This window comes from Phoenix dactylifera, chromosome 9, assembly GCF_009389715.1.
Source record: "Phoenix dactylifera cultivar Barhee BC4 chromosome 9, palm_55x_up_171113_PBpolish2nd_filt_p, whole genome shotgun sequence".
In the NCBI taxonomy this organism is placed as follows: Eukaryota; Viridiplantae; Streptophyta; class Magnoliopsida; order Arecales; family Arecaceae; genus Phoenix; species Phoenix dactylifera.
In genome coordinates, this window is record NC_052400.1 from 18,902,622 (window position 1) to 18,923,371 (window position 20,750).

At 36.7% G+C, this 20,750-nt stretch overlaps 1 protein-coding gene and 1 long non-coding RNA gene across 5 annotated transcripts; one reads left to right on the forward strand and one right to left on the reverse strand.

Moving 5' to 3' along the window:
* Positions 1-400: 400 nt before the first annotated feature.
* LOC103701024 (E3 ubiquitin-protein ligase GW2-like) lies at positions 401-11,430 on the reverse strand. 3 transcript variants are annotated; one of them, XM_026803418.2, is made up of 9 exons: positions 10,526-11,430; positions 10,288-10,339; positions 10,137-10,182; positions 9,980-10,061; positions 9,713-9,872; positions 9,500-9,602; positions 4,605-4,671; positions 894-1,227; positions 401-812 (listed from the first exon to the last, which is right to left on the reverse strand). In XM_026803418.2, the coding sequence occupies exons 1-9, from the start codon at positions 10,715-10,717 to the stop codon at positions 673-675; spliced, it is 1,176 nt and encodes a 391-aa protein (XP_026659219.1). In that variant the 5' UTR covers positions 10,718-11,430; the 3' UTR covers positions 401-672. The 3 variants fall into 3 exon arrangements, with proteins under 3 accessions (XP_026659219.1, XP_008781217.1, XP_026659232.1); XM_008782995.4 differs by having other exon boundaries at positions 401-1,227; positions 10,526-11,429; XM_026803431.2 differs by lacking the exon at positions 10,288-10,339 and having other exon boundaries at positions 401-1,227; positions 10,526-11,427.
* A 3,630-nt stretch (positions 11,431-15,060) lies between these two features.
* Positions 15,061-19,857, forward strand: LOC120111936. Of its 2 annotated transcripts, XR_005513436.1 has the most exons (7): positions 15,061-15,371; positions 17,449-17,513; positions 17,977-18,104; positions 18,194-18,934; positions 19,161-19,363; positions 19,483-19,665; positions 19,759-19,857. It is a non-coding gene; the product is annotated as an uncharacterized LOC120111936 (long non-coding RNA). The 2 variants fall into 2 exon arrangements; XR_005513434.1 differs by lacking the exon at positions 19,161-19,363 and having other exon boundaries at positions 15,071-15,371.
* The last annotated feature ends 893 nt before the right edge of the window (positions 19,858-20,750 follow it).

Below are 20,750 nucleotides of genomic sequence, written 5' to 3' on the forward strand. Positions count from 1 at the left end.
CTGGGCTCAAGCCTGAAAAGTAGGCCTGTAGATCAGGCTAGGCTAGGCCCGGACTATGATCATCCCAAGAGGTCTAGCCCAACGAGCAGGTCTAGCCAACACCAGGAGGGTCATACAAGATATGAGCTTCTCGTAAGCAGGCAACAAATGACCAACGGCCTTAAAGAAGCCTGTGTTTGCTGAACCATTCATAGTTTAGGTCATACCATGCGCAGCGGGTGAAGCGGTTCAGGAGCAGCTGAGGTACTAAAGGGGCAGTCTAATTATGAGTGAACCCGCGACTGTGATACCACGCTAGTCGATTAGGCAAACAGCTTCCACCGATGTCCAAGAATGATGCAAAATTGCAGCCTAAATCTGAACAAATTCCCACTCAAACAAAAAAAAAAAAATCCCTCAAGTTCAAAGAAGAGATCAAATTATTGCACATTCTATCATCCTTTCATCTATATCTGCCTTCTTACGCACCATCCACAAATGTCACTTCCATATTTTCTTTCTATTTTTTCCTTTCCCTTTCACATATGTAAATAAGAAACCAACCAACCAACAAAAAAAGAACTGTAGAAGCAACAACTATAGATGTAAGAAGGGAGAGAGAAAAAGAAAAGAACCAAAGGAACCAAATACATGCAGATTCTTCCAACCATGCCATCGATCATCACAGCCAGGTCAGCCCTTGGCATTTGTCCTCGCTCCAGCCTCCGCAAGAGAAACAGCCATGGCCAACATCATTTGCTCTTCAAAGCTCTCTGGAAGAAGGTGGCTCGAACCCACGTTACCACCTTCTGGGAGGGATACTGTAGCATCCCCTGCATGTACCATGACATCAGAGCCTACATAGTTGGTCCCTGCCGGTGTCGCCTCTGAACAATGATTGGTCAAACACTCACCCTCCTCCGTCGGTACTTCCCTCCCACTGTCCGGTGATACTTCGTTCCAGCACCCTGGAGCTGGAGGATCATTTTCCGCTACCCTCGCCATCCCAACAGCCAAGCTGGTTGACTGTTGAGGCATGCCGAAAGACGAAGCATCACTGTCAGCCATGCTAGCAGCAGAGTCTCCATTCATGTGCTGACGCTCGGCCAGGGCAGCAACTGCACAGGCCAGCCCACCAGGAGATCCTTCTGCAGGAGCTACAGCGACAGAGTTGTTGCGTTCTTCTGAGAAGGATGGTTCAGGCAAAACATTGCCACCACCAGGTGGATTTCCTGGACTTCCTTGCTCCTATTCAAAAATAAATATTAAATAAGACATACTGTTTTGGGATATAGAAAAAATACCAGAGCACAATTTTCCTAACTACGACAGTGCTGCTTCTTTTTTTTTTTCGCTTGGCTGCATTTGAAACAAAAGGTAGTCTGTCATGTTATGATATGCTTTACTATGGAGCCAATTCCCTGGATGTTCCAAGTCATTGCTGGAGCAGGCATCCCCACTGACTTAATATCGTGCCTATCATTCCAAGCATCCAGAATAACATGTCTTGAATTTCTTATCCTCGGTGGCAGCAATTTCTTTAATCAAAAAAATAGAAAAAGTAACGATAAGGTAATGGTATCAACTTAAGGCCTGTAAACTGCCCAACTCAAAGCTATTATTTTAAGAGAACAGGAGTTTTCTTTTTTATTTGTGTGCACACGCTGTGGGGGGGGGGGGGGGGGGCATGAGAAAGAGGTAAACAAAGACCACCAAATGTTTATAAACTAGAAAAATGCTAATGTGAAATCATCCTAGAGAGAATTCAAACCACAAGAAAGATTTGATATGATTAGAATTTAATGTTGAAGTGCCAAATCAGAAAAAATAACTGTAGGCTTATAAAAAGGTGGGTGGCTGAAGCTATTGAAATAGACACGTGTAGCTGGAAGTTGGAATGTGAAATTTATTTTGAGAACAAAACTGACACAGGCCTCTATTTCTGCCTCAACTTCTGCTACTGATATTCTCTTTCTTCAAGCTCACATCGGAGCCTGATTTCTGCTAAGTTTAGAACTTTATCTCTTGACCTCTTAGAGGCTATGTCAAGATTGCATACGAATATTTAATTAAAACAATGCCATTTAGCTACCAAGTACATCCTTATAAAGACCCAGACTTTATCCAAGCAAAGAGGTAACAACCAGTTGCTTAAAGATGACTATGGAACTCAGTTATCAATCCTTATCAGACAAATCTCAGATAGAAATTCGAAGGTCGTCCTTGTATTTCATAGTTTTCGGAAAGCAGCTTATTGGATTTCAGCTTCTTTCCCTGATCCAAGCGAAACTAGGAGAGGATTTGAAAAGACACTCTCAAACTGGGTGCTTTCAAGAAGTGTGTAACATAAGAGGGGCTATCAGATTATGAGAATAAGATATAACTGGCTTAGGAAATAGACATAAGTGTCTTTGAAACAATAATCTTTCATTCCTTTAATGCATATGAACGGCCATGAAATGGAGGTCAAGTAGCTTGGCATCAAAAGTTTCACTGCAATCATTTCCATAGCACCCTTTCAAGATCCATCATCACTCCTCCATATGTCTGGTTTCCTGCCTACTGTAAAATACAGGTTGAATTTGAACCATCCAACCAACTCTGCAAGCCAAATACCTAAAGGCCCTGAAAACTAGAGAAAATCTCGAGCACCTTACTGATCCACAAATCACATTCTTCTTGGTCACAAACAGGTACTTCTTAATCCTTGAAACTGTGTAAGCAACTAAGCTTAAACTTTAAAGCATTACCTCGAATCGTAAAAGTATAAATTAGAGCAGAAAAGTATATGTTTGGATGGATATGTATCCCAATAGAAACCAAATGTCTAACTGCACCAACAGGAACATAATCAGATGGTCTCATAAGCGCACAAGCAATCGCAAGACTACCTAGGAGTGATGATATGTTGAGTTAGTAGCTTAGGATCAGATTTAGCTAAGCAAAATGTCATTTAGGGGGCCATTGATAAGATACAATTTTTAGATGCCCTAGATGCACCAAACAAGCTTGTTTTGAAAAAGTTACGATGGCTTGAAAGTGCTAAAAAGAGATTAGTGATGTTAGTCATTTTCTGTTTACTTCTCCACTCATGAAATTGGTAACTTAAAACACCTGTTCAGATGAAGCCCAGCTTTATTATGGATTGTGTTATTACAGCCGATGGATGTAGGGAAGAGGCCATCCCAAACATTTAAAGTATTCAAAATTCCGGTCCCCTTCTTCCCTATCCCTCCCTCCCCTCTTTTCCTTTTTCAGGTGTATTTTCCATCAGTTGTGGCTTGTTGATTTGATTACCCTAGATCGTAGTCATGATCCCGCACAGGTTTCTCTGCATCAAATTTTAAATTATTTTTCAGATTTAAAGGAAAAAAATCAGATCTGATATCCATTGCAGTGTGCAACTTGTAGTTGAGACAATCCTTCAGATCATTTCTAAAGTATAAGGATCATAACAGAACATTACAATTAAAAAAATGATAAGAAGATAGCATCGTACTTCAAAGAATTCATCCCACAAAATATAATTACCATCTAAAAATGAAAAGTATGATATTGATTAACAAAGAAATGACAAGCAATGACTTCATATAAATTATCATCCACACAAGTTACATGGAAAAATTGCATTAGGTCGTATATATAATTTTTCCCATATTATCTGTCAATTAATCCACGTACTGACATGGAAATGATAAGAATACAAACAGAAAATTGACAATGCAACCAGGCTTTTTTGAAGGTTCAAAAGATGGATATTGACATGGGAATCCTAAGTGAAATATTGATATAATGCTTTGATTCATAAAATAAGTAGAACTGTTTCTAATATTTCAATAATTTTACAAGCATAACGTACTTCCAGTTCATAAATGATTTTATTGGATAATCAGATGTCAAAGAAGACTTTCTATATAAAATCATAATAGCTTTTACAACTTGCCAAGACTTCTCAGTCCATGAACATGAATAGGTATTAAGGCACTGATAAATAACTAAAAGTTGAAAATTGTCAAAATTAGTTACCAATGCTTTGAGAAAAGTAAAATATCATTTCCCATTTATTTCCACCCACCTAAATGCAGTGTTCATAGTAATCATGATTTATCCCCACATAACCACTATTGCATCGTAGAACAAAAGAGATACTTTGCAACAAAAGAATGATAAAAACATCCCTCAGTCACAATTTAGACACTGAAGAATGATTCAGCTAGGGGAAAGATTTAAAATTCCAGCAAAAGTTTTGGAAAGAATGTGATCATAAAAGGAGTTAAGAAAGAAAAATAAACATCAAAAGACGTAACATCACCAACACAGCAAATAACTGTTTATGGATGAACAATGACTGGAAAAGTAATAGCAAACAACTGCAACATTACCACCGAGTAACATTATTAGCACATGATACATAAGTACTTCACACATAGGTCATAAAATTATGAGCTCATGAACTATTGAACAGTTAATTTTTTTGGCATGGTAGGGGAAAAAGGTCTCACCAATTAAAATTTTGAATATAATTCAAGAATTCTTCATTGTTCAGAAAATATTATCACCGTATTATGATACTATCATATAGCTCAAAATTCCTCAAAAAAATAAAAAATGTTACATTGCATCACCTGAATAGAAAGCCAAATTGCTTCCATAACCATAATATCCTCAAGGTCCAGGTCAAAATTGTCATCCCTGCATTTTTTTAAAGTTCCCTAAATTAACATAAGGCTATGAGATCAGAACATACATAAATTCATTGGGTTACATGATAACAAGCGTGCAGCCACCAGAAGATAAAGAACCATCCAAACACATTGATAGTTTTCCATTATAACTGAAGATGGAGAACTATTGACTAAGGCATACCGCATTGCAGAAATATAGTAGAAGAAAATAACCAGAAATCCACAAAATGCAGGGGCATACACACAAAGATCTTTTCCATGAGAGTACTGAACAGCAAAAGTGAATGATGACTCTAATCCACATCAGAAACAGTAAGATGGTTGACAGGCTACCTTACAAGAACTCCAAAGGCAACAGACACTTAAGCTGCAGTTAGTTTCTAGGTAACCAAAGAGTGGCTAGTATTGAACTATTGATTCATATCAAATTACAAGAGAGACAGAACTTTGGTCACCAGAATTAAAAAAGGATGAAGAATAATACCAGGAAACATAAGAAAAATATGCTGTTGAATAAAAAATGGGAAGTGGGAAACCCAAAAGGCCAAAACATTCTAGAAGATACATGCAAGTTAAAACACCATTATAAACCATTAAAAGCATAAAAAAAGTAGCACAATAAGATGGAAACAAGTAGGGATTCAATGGTCTCCTTCTCATTCATTCTGTCATCCATGCAATGCAACAAACCATATTTTAACACTTGCATAAAATTATCTTGACAATGTGCTGTTGCACTATGTTAAGTATTATATGTCATGCCCCTCTATTGTCAGAACCAGTTACTCATAGGATATTAAGATTGAACATATGTTCCCAATGCATTTACAGAAAATTCTGTCCTATTTATAGGGGAAGCGGATTCTTTCAAGAAGGAAAATTCAGATGCTTGAGAAAGTTTCTCAGGGAAAGTCAGCGTGTGGAAAACAAGTTTCATGCAACTGTACATACACATTTTTCTGAAGTGCCGAAAGAAGATTATGTTTGTATCTGTATTTATAGAAAACCTCAATAACTTGAAACATTATCCAGCAACAAACTAGCAGCAGCTGATGTAGTCTTGGATTTTATTGGATCATGACTTGCGATTTATCAAGCAACTATTACCATCAATTAGTAAGCTGTCACTGTTCTGCCTACCTCAAAGTGGCAGTCGTAAGAAACACTGATATGAACCAAGTCCTTTCTTGGGATGTTCCTATGTTGTTTCATCATCATCACTATATTGCAATTAACTAAGTGGCTTAACTCCACTCTAATCTAGGATGATCAGCCCAGAACAAACTGACAGCGGCTGATGTAGTCTTGGATTAAATCAGATCATGACTTCTAATTTATCAAATGACTATTACCATCAATGAGTAAGCTGTCACTGTTCTGCCTGGCTCAAAGTTGTAGCTGTAAGAATCAATGATATGAACCAAGTCCTTTTTTGGTATGTTCCTAGGTTGTTTCATCATCATCATCATCAGCCCAGAACAAACTGACAGCAGCTGATGTAGTCTTGGATCATATCAGATCATGACTTGTAATTTATCAATCTATTACCATCGATGAGTAAGCTGTCAGTGTTCTTGCTACCTCAAAATTGTAGCTGTAAGAAACACTGATACAAACTATCTTGCAATTAATTAAGCAGCTTAACTCCACTGTAATCTAGTATGATCAGCCCGAACATTCATGACAAAAATATATATTCAATTACAATGGACAAGACAATACCATTCTCTTCATAGACAATCATGTGTACATGAAAGAATACTGTACATTATATTTTGTATGCAGACCTAGTTGGATTATGATGACAAATTTAAGACCTGGTCAGAATGGCACATAAGAGTAAAAGGCTTAGCAAACTTGGAGGTAAAAAGAGAAAGCTGGAGAAGGTCATCAAAGAGGTTTTATTCCAATACAACATCCACTTTACATCAGTTCACAAGCCTGAGAGAGATTAACGCAACAAGTTTATCTAAATAGGGGAATGACAAACTTCTGTGTGCATCTATGTTTGATGTTTAAAGTTCCAGCCCTGGTTTATAATAAAATTGTAGAACAGAAAGTAAGTTCTAGTGGAACTGGAAGCATGGTGGTAGACAAGGGGATGATGGATAATGCAGCACAACAGAAACCAAAATCAAGATTGAAGGGGGGCCAACATAACAATGCTTTTATAGTGCTTCACAATAAAAAGGAATTTTAGAGTGGTTTGAGAATGAGATCATAAGTTAACAGTCTCTATTTCTAAAACACAACTATAAAAAGATTTCTGAGATGTAGGGAGCATTTATTTTTTTTTAAAAAAAATCTCAAACTATGGAAATGAAAAATAGCACAGAGATTTATTTTGAATTAAAAAAAAAAAAGAGAGTAAGAAAGAACTCAAACAAGAATTTGACATCTTTCCTCTTCTAGAGGCAAGCACCTACTGGAGCTTCAACTACTACAGATGTGAAATGATAAAGCCTCACTAACAAGCAAGTAGTAGTGACACATAGACTCTCAAAAGCAATTGAGTTAACTAATTTATCCATTACTTAGCTAGGAATGTAATTCTTAGGGATCCATGAAAGGAGCAACCCTATAAGCAATTTGAATAATTGATTCATATCTATTTGGTAAGAATGCTATTATACAAGATGATTGTCCTAAAAGATACTTATACTGCTTGGATAAGTTGGTATTTTGTCTAAAGCAAGACCTATAGCTGACCTCAACAGAGGCACAATGGACAGCAATGGACTTCACTTGGGGGAAGAATTGTTGGGTTGCATGATTAATTTGTTAAGTTACCAACTGTTTGAAACACACAGGTTAGTATAACTCAATGTGCATGACATGATTCAATTCTGCAAAGGTTCAATAAAAAATTAGCTAGTGGATATAGACCACATTCTAGTGGGGCAGGTATATTTTTGGCTATAATTGCTCTCTAACCGCCTGCACTGTCAAGTGTACAAAATGATTTCTTGAGACGAAGTGACTGAAATGGAACATAAAAAAGGGATTCAATTGCTTAACTCATTTGTGGGCATGACCATCATTTTGGGGGGCAGTTGCACCGAGTGAACTTGGACATTATGGGTTGCTGAGAATGTACATTTAAAAATTGAAAAATACTAATATATTGAAGATTAAGATGAAATATGAGTATAGCATGGAAATAGGAGATTATGATGAAGATTTGCAATCTCGGTACCAGGTACCGTACTAGTAATATTACTAATTTGGTACTATATGGATAGTGTAGTATGGTGTGCACCTAACACTAAGACAACTCTTGACACATTTTTCTCACTTTTTATCACGATACTGCCTGAAACTAGATTTATGGTATGGTATGCACCCTAATTCAGACGTTACGGGGCGGTTCCACTCGATTCGAACCGGTTCGACTCATACACCGAATCAAACATTGATATTGTATTGGTACCTAACCAGTACAATATGGTATAGTCAACACGAGTCGATACAATAGACCTTGATTATGATGCTAGGACTAATAATTAGGGGTAACATAGCTAACTTTTGCTCGATAGTTCATTTTGGCAATTTGCACTGGCTTTCTTGTTTTTTAGGCTCGCCGAGATTTGATTTAATCCATATCTAAGGCAAAGGAATAGTTAAACCATGGGGTTGAAGGTGGGAAGTGCAGTTCCACTTTCACGAGATTCCAATTTTACGAAGCCTAATCTCTGGATTCTTACTCTCCAATTTTAAGAATAGGATAAAGCTAGGTTGTAGTAAAAGAATATAAATTTTAAAAAATAAAAAAAAGTGACTTGAGTTTTTTCTAGTGAAACATAAGTAGCTGGGTTAAGAAGGTTTGGTCATTGTGCTTCGCCAGGTCTCCTCACCTGATAAAGCTAATCTTGCTGCCACCAAGGTGAGGATGGTGCAAAATTCATTAGTGACAAGAAGGCTTGTTATGGCACAAACTTTCATATGCAATTTGGTGGCAAATATGGATTGATTTTTCCCCCTCAAAATTACTGAATATTAATGCACAGAAATTGGTAGAACATCCAGTTCAAGGACATTCCTAATCCAAGGTGGTCACTTCATTTTGAAGCAAAGTTACTCATGTTTTCCTTTTTTGTTTTTCTTTTTTCTTGGAGTATGTATCTTTGGTCGTATAGAAACATTTTTTTGCATGGATTGTCCTCGTCCTATTATATTGTTAATAAGGGATTTGGATGATAGCTATAACTATATTAACTTCTTTCTTGAATTTATAAGAATTTCACAAGCATCTGTTAACTTAAACTTAACATTTGTTTAACGAATTAAAATATGAATTTCAGCTTCTATGAGTCAGTATCAAATAAAAGGGGAAATTTGGGCAAAAGGTGGGCCTTCAATCGTCTGAGAGGACTAGTTTGTAAAAAGGGGCACAAACCTTATTCATTACACCATTTTAAGCCCATAAACTGAGAAGGGATAAATATTTAGAGCAGGAGGCAAGGAGGCAAATATAGACTACAAGGCAAGGAGGCAAGGTATGATATATGGAAGTCGACATATTTAGAGCAGCAAATATAGAGAAATTTTGAATGACAGGATAAATAGGTTGTTTCAGTTTTCAATAGAAAAATTAATACTAGACGGTCATTTAGAATAAGTAATTTCCAGATACCAAAACATATATACCAGATATGTGAAATGTGAGATTAGAAGAATTGTCATAGTTATAATGTGATGGTTCCATACCTTTTCAAGAAGAGGACAACAGTTCAACCATATGTCGATTAAATGACAATTCTTACTAAACAGTCAACCAAACAACACTATATATCATAGAAAATGCAAAACAATAATGAAATTGCATCATATCATACCGATTCTGCCTTGAGTGTGAAGGCCTGGTGCTTGCTGGTGCAGAGCATGAGGCTTGATATGAAACAGACTCATTACCTAGTGTCGTGCATGTAAGGGATGGCACTGTAGAATAATTGATGCAACATCAACCAATTATTCACTTTTATGAGTAACTAAACGAAAGCAGAAAAGACAATGGAAAAGTCAAGCCCCGTGCATAATGCAATGAAGACCTGAAAGTGAGGTACTACACATATCCCGATGTTCAACTTCTGCTGGAGTCATTTTTCTGCTTGGCGTACTTGCATCCTGAACCTTCTTCATTCTTTCTGCTTCATCCTGAAGTTCTTGCTGCCGCATCCTTATTTGTGCTTCTATTACCCTCTGTTCTTCCTGCACAAAAATAGAAATCCAAATGATTAAGTCCAGTCCCAGTCCCAGCAACACCACATTCATGGCTACCAAGAAAGAGGACAGGTGAATAATTGCACAAAACTTACAACTTGTTCCATGCCCTTTTCCTCCTTTGTCTTCATGCCACGATATTCCACAGCATAGTTTGGAGTTTTACAGAAGGGGCATCTTGCTAGTTAAGAGAATCCTTTTTCAGTATACAAACTAGCATGCTAAGAAATCAGAGCAGGAGACCAAGGATACTGTGTAGGTCGAGTAGAATGATGTGGTTTCATCTGAAGAAAACATTCTGCAAAAGCATCCAATTCAAGGTGAGAAGTTAAATACGACAAAATAATCCCCCCCCAAAAAAAAGTTCTTCCACGTCAAAGTTAGATTGCCACGTGGACAGTACCTGTACATATGCCTTTCATGCAACATCTCGATCGATTAAGACTCGGATAATACTATAAACATTAAAAAGATAATAGAAAAAAATATTACAATATCACAAGTGCAATCATACATCAAAAAGAAAAATAAAGGGAAAGAAAGGAATCCAATCCACTCCTAAGATGATGAAGCTTGCAGAAGTAAAATTGTTGAAGGTAAATGACCCGGAAAAAACAAAAAAGGACAGAAAGGATTCAGACCAGAAAGCAGATGGGACACTCCTCGAGATCCAGGCCGCATTCCTCGCTCCCAGGGTAGCAAGGCGCCAGCTTGGAATCAAGAATGAGCTTCTTTAGCTTCTTCTGATCGATGTCCCTGTGCTGGTACAGGCCCTGCGGCCTTGTGTACTTCTCATCCACCACCTGCCTCCTCCTCCCTATCTTATTCCCCATCAAACTCACGAACAACCACGGAGATTGAAAGGAGAGGGGAAAAAACTTATAAAAAAAAATATCCTTTTCTTCCTTATTCCTCAATTTCTTCGAACAAGAAACAAAAGATATTTAATATTCTAATTTTCCTCGCATACTACCTCAATATCCGCCTTCACCACCACGAATCGAATCAAACCATCCGATACCACTATCTCTCATCCCTACCCCAGATCACAGCAAGCAGCTCCTCCGCGCCTTGCTCTCGCTCCCACGTACCGAATCGCCATCATCGCTCCCTCTCCAACACACGCACAAAAAATTGTGCGGAACATAAAAAACACCAATATCCGAGGTCAATAAACCCTAAATCCCCCTCCTCCTCCAACAAGAACCATCAAAGCCATCCAAAACCTCGCAACAGACAATCCAAACGGCGGCCAACGAATCAACAAACAACCCCACCTTCTCTTCTCTCTTCAAGCACCTCTTCGCTAACTGAGAGAAAGAAGAGAGGGATCGGGGAGGAGGACGGTGCCTTGGATTCGTGGGGGCGAAGGAGAGGAGATCCAAGAGAGAACCAGAGGTCCGGTGGGAGCGCGGTCCCGTACGAGAGCGCTGGGAAGCACGAGAAAGATCGCGGGGATGATTGGGAGGCGGGGAGAGAGAGGGGCCGAGACAGAGATTGCAGAACTTTCTCTGTTCTCTCTCTTTATGTGCTCTACCGATATATATCAACTCTCTCGAGCTCTTTTTTTTAAAGTTTTTTTAGTGTGGTTGTGCTCCGCCAACTGGGGCCTTTTGTGTGGTCCGATATCCTGTTCCCTTCTTTGTCCGTCTCTCTCGATACCGTCGCCTCCACATCCGCAAAGTAAGCTTGCGCTTTAGTAACGAGGGGAAGGGGAAAGGAGGAGAGATTCAGTCTACTCACCGAGGATTAAGGAAACCTGAGCGCGTGATCCGTGCTGCTACATTCTGTGGGTCGTCGTGGGCCCTCGGTTTCGGACTCCGTGGTTTGCCGGCCGTTGATTTGGTGGTCCTTTTGGACCGCTTAAAATAGCTCGTCCAATCACGCCGTCGGTGAAGTACCGCGGGGAGTAAATAGAGGCGCTGTTCAGCGGCGCGAGTAACCGATCACGAGGAGTCACCAATCGGTGAGTGGACCCGTACTCGGTGGCCCAGTATGACGATTGTTTTTTATTGTTATTTTTATTTTATTATTCTTTTTGAGGGTTTCGTACGAATCTTTGGTTGCCCAGAATCCAGATCAGATAAGACCACCCGGACACGGCTCAGCGTTCCGTGCAGCTCTTCTGCTTCCATCGCTGATGAGAAGCGTCCACGTACCCACTTCTTACGGAAAGACGGCAACTGGATTCGGTCCAGTGCTTTGCGGAAAAAGAAGGAAGAAAAGTGTGGTAAAAAAAAAAATAATGAGATTACCTTATTTATTTCGAGTTTTTAAAAAAGAGAGATGGAAAAATTGTATTTCCATAAAAATATGATTTCCACATTTCATAGAAAAGTCTTTCCCATGAGAAACATGGAAAAGTTACTTTTCCATAAGGCGGGAATCACTTTATTTTTATTTTTTTCCAAAAAGATCCTTCAGCATTTAAAAAACATTAAAGATGCATTAAAAATCTAATTTTTATTAAGGATGTAATAGAAATTATACATAACTTTTTCAAGAAAGTGTTTGGCTAACCAAATATAAGCACTTTGGAAATTTGTCGTTTTCCCATGGTCAACCAAACATGCCAAAAGTACTATCCTAGGCATCGTCTTCTTAAAAATTTGTTTTCCATGAATCATATTCTTAGAAGAAAGAATGCTTCTCACGAACCAAACGAGCCCTTAATTTTTCTATTACATTCCCCAGCAAAAACTCCAGCTGAGAGATGACTCAGGCTAAGGAATAAAATCGATGGATTGTAGTGATTTACCTCATGGACTTATTCCAAGTTGGATGCATACACTTAGAATTAAATTGGGCCTACGTTAATCGACTTGACCTGACGTACATGTCAGTATCTATCGGCTTGGTTGAGTTTTGATCGCGTATCGTGAGACCTGGCCGTTGTAATCCCAATTGTCCAGTCTTCCTCTGGAGTCTTGCACTCTTCCCACATCCACAGGGTTTGAATCCTGCAGCTAGCATGACCTCCCTTTTGTTGTTCGTGACTTTCCAGTGATCATTCGCTTCGTGACCTTAAAGGTCTACTTTTCACATTGCCATATATAAAGAGAAAGAAGTGAAATACATCTGACCTGACCTACGGCTAGCTCTAGCTATCCGATGAATGCAATAGAATCAGTATAATTAGCTATTAGTACATAGAATTAGCCAGATCGTCTGAAGCATGAACAGAATCGTCTTTGTTCCGAAGGCCTAGCGAGTTCCTTTTTTTTTTTTTCTACTTTTGCACCATCGTCAGGTCATAGCTATAGTGTTGCTCCTATAAGCACGAATGCCGCCACTGAAAAGAATATTAAGGTATAGAGTCCCGATGCTTGTCGAAGAAAAGTGTATTTGTGACAAGTACCAGCTAATTGATCATGAGTGGAACAAAGAATGATGCATGGATGCAACAACAAATGCTTTGGATAGAGCTGAATTAGTGTTCATCAAGATTACATTTTATGTTCCATTAAGAGAATAAGTCTTCGTTTATAAAGGAAAAGAAAAGAAAAGAAAGAAAAAGAACTCCTCATAATAGAATATGACAATGAATTGTGCATATATGATGTAGCAATATAAGAAGTTCCTACATATTAAAAAGGATGTCCCAATATATAAAGCACTTGCTGCTATGGGATCTGAAGAGGATCGAACATATAAAATCTTACCCTTATATACAAGAAATTGTTTTAAAATGTATTGAATCCATAACCTTCAGAGCAAAATAGAGGAACTTTATTATTATGTCAAGGCAGCCAATTTTTGTATTTTGCTATACAAAATGATAGAACAATGGCAGTTGCTATATATTGTCACACAATAATAGTACTATCCTAGAGTATATTGCTCTCTAGAAGGAAAACGACAGTTATTATAACAATAGAACTATACATATGCCTGAAAATTGAAGGATCCAGTAATTCTAGATCATTAGAGGGTGCTAATCAATGGCCTGTATTCGAATCCCTCCAATGCCAGGTTCGCTCAGTGAGGTTTTAACCTCCTCCCTATTCTCGTAGGCCCCAAAAAAATTATAATACAACTTATGAGTACAAGTTTGGAGGCTCGACCTCCTATAGAATTAGAAATGTTTATATATTTCTATAGCATGCTGAAGTATGTACATCCCAAAATTTCAAATGTACTCAATCAAAATAACAATGCCCTATCATGAATAAAGACAACCCCAAGGTATTCTATCAATCAGATAGGCGGCAGATTTTAGTGGAATACAAATGCAAATCCTCAAGCTTCAGCTTTTTCGAGCAATAAAAGCAACAGAGAGGCGATGATAAGTTTCGTTAGGTTTTACCAGTAACTTTACATGATACACTGCAATTTAGATCGGATCGATAGGTTTTATTGTGAATTGGATCTCCTTGAATGAAGATTATAAAAGTTGCTTCTTTACATAAGGCTCTCATTCCTATCTTGAACATAGAAAATATCAGTTTCATGGATCACTATATTATAACCAACTGCAGTTTGAACTCTGCCCTTGAAATCAAGAAATCATAAAAGCATGCGCTATCCAATCAGCATGGTCAAATAATTTACATTCTTGTTGAAGGTAATAATGTCTGCATAATGTATTCCTTCTATCAGCAATTTAATTAACAAAAGGCAAGTATGAATAGATAGGTCTTGTTAAAATCCATTGTTAAGCTGAATTATGTACCTCTCCGTAACCATAACCTCTCCTCCAAGCCTGGCTTCAGTGTTCAATATATACTGCATTCCATATACTCGGATTAATTAAAAAGAAAACTTAACATTAAATTACGGATTCTTGCACTCATGTATTTTCAAAATAAAACTTATAATCAAGTTATCACCCTATCTTAACAAAATGATTTTCACATAAAATACTATTGTTCGGCTTTCACTAGAATATTGTGGCATTATAGACATTTGACTCTTTCGATATCAATTAACATTATAATGATCAAAAAGAAATTCTTGATCCCCATTTTATTATTTTCAAGATTTACATTGTAATAGGGGTGGATGGAAAGGTCATTTGCAACAAAGTGTAATATAAAGAACTTAACTATTTTTTTCAAAAAAATAAAAAAAGGTACATATAAAATATGAATAAAATTAAAGGGTTAGAAGGTAAGTTTATAAAATTAAACTTAATGGAGCCGGTAACAGGCGGAAGACAGCAAGAAGGAGGTGAGGGGCGTGTACCATGGATGGAAGGCAGGTGTCGACGGGAGCGTCAAAACAAAGCAACAAGAAAGAAACGTCAAAACAAAGCACTAGCGCCTTTTAGCAGCTCCCCTCCCGGCCGAAGCCATATCATTAATAATCCTGTTTATATTTAGGGGCTTCGCCTCCCATATTCGGCTTCGGGGGGGCGGAAAACGATTTCACCGTGCCACCGCCTCTAAGAACTCTCTCCCCCTCTTTCCCTTTTTCTTCCTCTCTCCTCTCCGTGTTCATCATCGGGGTTTTTGATTTCCGTTGGCTCGAGTTCGAGATTTTCGCAATGTGAGTTCAAGAATTCCTCGTTCTCGATTATTTCATCTGTTTTTCGTATCTTTTTTCTTTCTCTTTTTTTTGGTCGATGAGAATAAGTTAGTTTGTGATAGATATTTCATAGATTAGCTCTTGGATTCTGTTGTTTCTTGTTTTTTCCTCGCTTTGGGGGATGTATTTTTCAAAGTTTTGGATCAGTTGTCCTTTCTTTTGGGTGGGGGGTGGCGGTTAGGGTTTGCGGAGCCTTCTACCGGCTGAGTGGAAGCATTTGTGGTTGTGAAGGTGTTTTCCTTTCCGAGTCCGAGCCACTTTGGTGGAGATTAAATGGCGCAGTAAAACTTTCTTGTCGAACCCTGATCGAAAAAAGAAGGTATGATGGTGGGACTTAAACCAAGGACTGACATTGACCTCATACCATTTTTATATCTCCTGTAGAAAACTTGTTCTTGATATTAGAATGTGGTGTTATGCTAATTGATGAGAGAGAGGATAGGGCTAACTGCTAAATTGGAGCCACATAGAAAATCTTGAAGGATGATTCTCGGAGAATCTGAAGAATAATAAAAAAAGGTATGCAGTTTGGAGAAAATAAAATGAAAGTGAGCCACAGTCAAAAAGGATGTCTAAGAGGCAATAAGGCATGCTAGCTAGTGTTAATCTTAAATTCATATTTCTAAAGAATGAGGAGAAAAATGATTATAGGAATTAGATCAGTTGGATGAAGTTGAGAGATGTTTTTGGGGGTGTTAGAAGCAATACATGCTTTTGGAGAAAATATTATAAACATAAAATACAGGTTCTAGTTCTGTATGCATGAGAATGTTGGGAATAAGAGGGTCCAAGCACGAAAGATGAACAACAACATGGATGTGAATGAGTCAAATTCTTTGGTCAGAATTAAATATGAAATTTAATTCTTTTTAAATTTAAGGAATTTAAAATTTAATTTTCAAATTTTTTGATGTCTAAGATTACGCTGGACTTCATGGTTGAAATATGAAATTTAAGGAAATTTAAGAATTTGATACATTATTAGTATTCTTTTGCTAACTCTAGGCTAGTAGGTTGTTACAAAAGATTTTTGATAAATATAGTACTTAATTAAGAAAGTAGGTAGGGGTCTTAAAAAAAGAGAGGATAGTTTAAATAACATGAAACAATACATATTTTTTGACCACTTGATGCATGGACTAGATCTCTAATTCACATGATTTTTGGTGTGTAAGCATTTTAGAGATAGTAGATCATCGATGTGGGACCTCCATTATCCATTATAGACCTGGCCAAATCAAAGTGGGATCTCTCTCTTTCTCTCTCTCTCTCTATATATATGTATGTATGTCTTTATTATATATGTATATATATATATATATATATACACATATAAAGTTTATTTTTTTTTGCTAAACTATAAAGTTTATTTTGTCATCAAGAAACAATTTATATGTTTTATTTCTTCTTTTTTCTTGGGCTGCCTTTTAGTTTTATTAAATATTCTCAAGTTCCTTATTCATTTAGTTGGGTCTCTCTCTCTCTCTCTCTCTCTCTCTGTGTGCATGTCTCTGTGCGAATCATCTTTCTTGTCAATTAAGTGTGTATTATAAGCCAGAATTGGTAATTCTGGTTGATTTTGAGCTGAAGATAAATATAGTTGTCTATAAATGCAAACTATTTTTGACCACTAAGGAAGACTGTTATGCTTCATTTAAAAGTTCAATCTGTATGTATGATGGTAATACCTTTTAATGAAAACTTAGGCCTGCATGCTACTGCAAGCACTTGCTAGTGCTGGCTTGACATCAGTTAACTGATTCAAGTCATCCATAATCAGTCTTGTTCAGAGACATGGTATTGTTTGTATGTTTCTTTGCTACTCTTTTGATGGAGGCTTTCTTTGCTGCTCTTTTGAACTGCTATTATTTTATCATTTTGTGTTGTGGTTGTTTCATATGCATGCAGTACATAATATGTTTGAGTTCCAATCCTTGAATGTTCTATTTCTCTGGGATTTAGATGATTTCACTGAATGTTATCCCGAAGTCTCTTTGCTCATCATTATATTTGTCTGACTGAAAAAACTTTCTGTTAGATGACACTTAATGGAAAATTTTCCCTGTGACAACCAGAGGAAGTGCTGCTTTTGCATTATGCCTGGTAAGCGTAGAACTGCATATACTGCATAAACTGGATAAACTGCATCTTGTCTAGAGTATACCTTTGAATTACTTTTAGTCTAGTCTCTTAAAACTGCATAAAACTGAATATGGAATTATTATGTACCATATATATTTTGGGACCTGCACCCTTCTTTCTGAAGGTAGTGAACTCTGCAAGTTAGTCACCTTTTCTTCCATGGTACTAATTTACCATTCTGCAACAGACTAGTTGTTTAGTCATAATCTTAGTTGATTGAGCCTTCACTCACCACCCTAACCCTTCTATCTCTTTTTGTTACGTTTATTAAAAAATAATGTGCCATATGATGTTCTGTTTCCATTTTTTGGTGTCATAGTACCTAACTGAATTTCATACAAATCCATTTTCTGCTTTCCATTTCTGATTTAATTGTCTTTAATATATCGTGATTGAACTGAGTGATCCCTTATGACTCTGGCAGCTTCTGATTCAAGGTCAGAGGTATTTCTGCTGTCTGGATTTCCTGCCTGGATTAGGTCTGTTCCTCCTGGTTTCCATCCTAGATATGTAGATGACCAAGATCAAGCTTTTTCAACCTTACACATTCTGGTTAGCTTTTACATTTAGCTGGTCTATAACAGGCAGTGATAGCTTTTTGTCATGATGGTAATAATTATATTATTGCTCTCACAATGCAGGCTCTATTGCTCAATAACAGATTTCTGGAAATTCACTCTGTATAAATTCCTCTCAAGAGGTTCCCAGATATAACAATTATAATGATCTTCAGCTTAATGGTTCTGCAACAGTGTTACTTTGTAAAAGGAAACTGCCACAGTCAGTGACACAGCGACTTCTCCTATCTCTAACTCGATCAATGTTGCCAAGGCTGACCAGAGGCTTCATTCTGAGGCAAGACTGGGAATTTTGACTCAAAATCTGGTAAACTTTAATGAATCAAAGCAGGAATATAGCTTTACAGGATGCAGTGAAAAGTTATGATGGGGCATGGGGATTGTCCTCTAATATTGGCAGTCCAACTGCAATGGAGTCTGGGGTTACAGGCAGAGGCCAATCCGCTTTGGCTGAGATTATACATCTTTTAGTTCCTGATTCAAAGTATGGATCTCAGAGACCGTGTCAAGAACATGACAAACCCTGTTTTCAGGTTCCTAATTCTTCTAGATTGTTGTATAACTCAGCAGTACGGGCCAAACTGAAATCCTTTTTTGCCTTTGAAGATGCTTCTCTCAATGATGCTATGGTTCATAGCATCATGGCCTTCAATTAAACTACTCATGTCAGTTAATGCAAAAATTATCCAAGTTTGTGAGACTTGCCATTCTGGGATCTGTGGAGTTGTTTAAATTCCAGATGAGGTGATCTACTGAGTTGCTTGGCTGTAGCTGTTTCCAGCAAAATTGCTAATGACTTCTATGGTAATTGTTCCTTGTCGAAACCTCGTGAATGCAAACTTAGATAACTTGGCTTCTGACAAATCTCATAGGTTTGGAAAATGCTTTGGATGATTTATGCCTTCTGTACGGTTACCATGTGCGATTAGCTCTCATCTGATTTATGAAATCTTATTGCTTTTTATACATGCATGATTACAAGTTTTGTATCCAAGGTTTAGTGTTCATCATTTTCCGTGGTGTTGCCTAGAGTTGCGCCGGGTCTGCGAGGATCTTAAAAGAATTTGCAACTCCATTTGGCAGTGAAGGAAAGATATTGTCGCTGTTATTTTTATAAATTTTTAAGCCATGAGATACTGTTAAATGATGAGGAAATGGAATTGAGGTGACAAACAAGGGTTCTTCTTCGTCATAAAAAGAAGAAGAAGAAGAAAAGTGTGTTTTCTTCTATAGGTTGGTCTAGTAAAGAGGGAAGAACATTTAATTCAAGTTGGTGCTTATTGATTTGATAGCTGCTGGCCTGTCATCAAAATTTTTATCAGCATCTAACAAGAAGCTTCTCTTTTCTGCAGGTATATCCAACGCATGTATCTGGATTCTGGATGGATGGAAAATGGGGTGATGATTCGGCCTTTTCTATGCTGAGTCTTGGAGACTTGCAGAAATCTCAAGCAATCCTGTACGGCCGTATACCCAAGCAGATAGACAAATAAAAAACCCTCATTTCTAACATCAACTGTTTAAATGACTTTCAGGTTTACTTTTCCCCCCATATCTCTATATTAGGTCGGTACATGAAAATTCTTGCTTGTTTTCGTTATTTCGAGTGCACATTTATCGTTGGACAGGAAGCTGGGATTGCTGATCTGCGATCTCCAAGTTATAGTAAGGCCCTGTTTGGGGGAGCTGTTGGCAGTAGAGCTGTTGGAAGTAGAGCTGTCTGAAGTAGAGCTGTTATAAAAAGCTGTTTGTTGTTTGGTAACTATATTTTTAAAGTGCTGTGGCACTTTAACATATGTTTGGTAAACAAACTGAGAAAGTACTTTTATATGACAAAATTACCATAAAGGACATTGCATAGTATTATACAATAGAGCATGATAAAACATAACATATATTAATACATAATATACGATATAGTATAATATTACTGTAATATAAAATATTATTATTATAATATAGTAATATGATATTGCATAGCATAGCATAATGGTAATATAATTATTAGTATTAATTAATTTCTCATAATATAACATAATATTAAATTATTTAAAATAACATATTAATGTATTATGATATAAGGTAATATAATATAATATGTATAGTATAATACAATAATAAAGGTATAAAATAATATATTATTAGTATAAATTAATTTTTCATAATATAACATAATATTAAATTATTTAACATTACATATTAATGTATTATGATATAATGTAATATAATAATATATTTATAGTATAATACAACAATAAATAACTATTTATCTGTTTAATAGATTATCTTTTTACTTAACTATTTGCAATGGCGACAAATTCACCGTACTTATCAATATCATAAGGATCAGATTATTTGCCACTCACTCATTATTTTTCTTTATATTTATTTATTTATACGTTCATTCGTATATATATTTTTATTTATGCATTTATTTATTTATTATTTTATCCATTGAAATATATTTATTTATTATCTTATTTATTTATTTATTCATTCATTCATTCATTTATATAAATATTTATTTATGCATTTATTTATTTATTTATTTATTCTATTCTTTTCTTTTCTTTTCTTTTATTTTATTTCCTTTTCTTCTTTTTTTTCCTTTTCTTTTTTT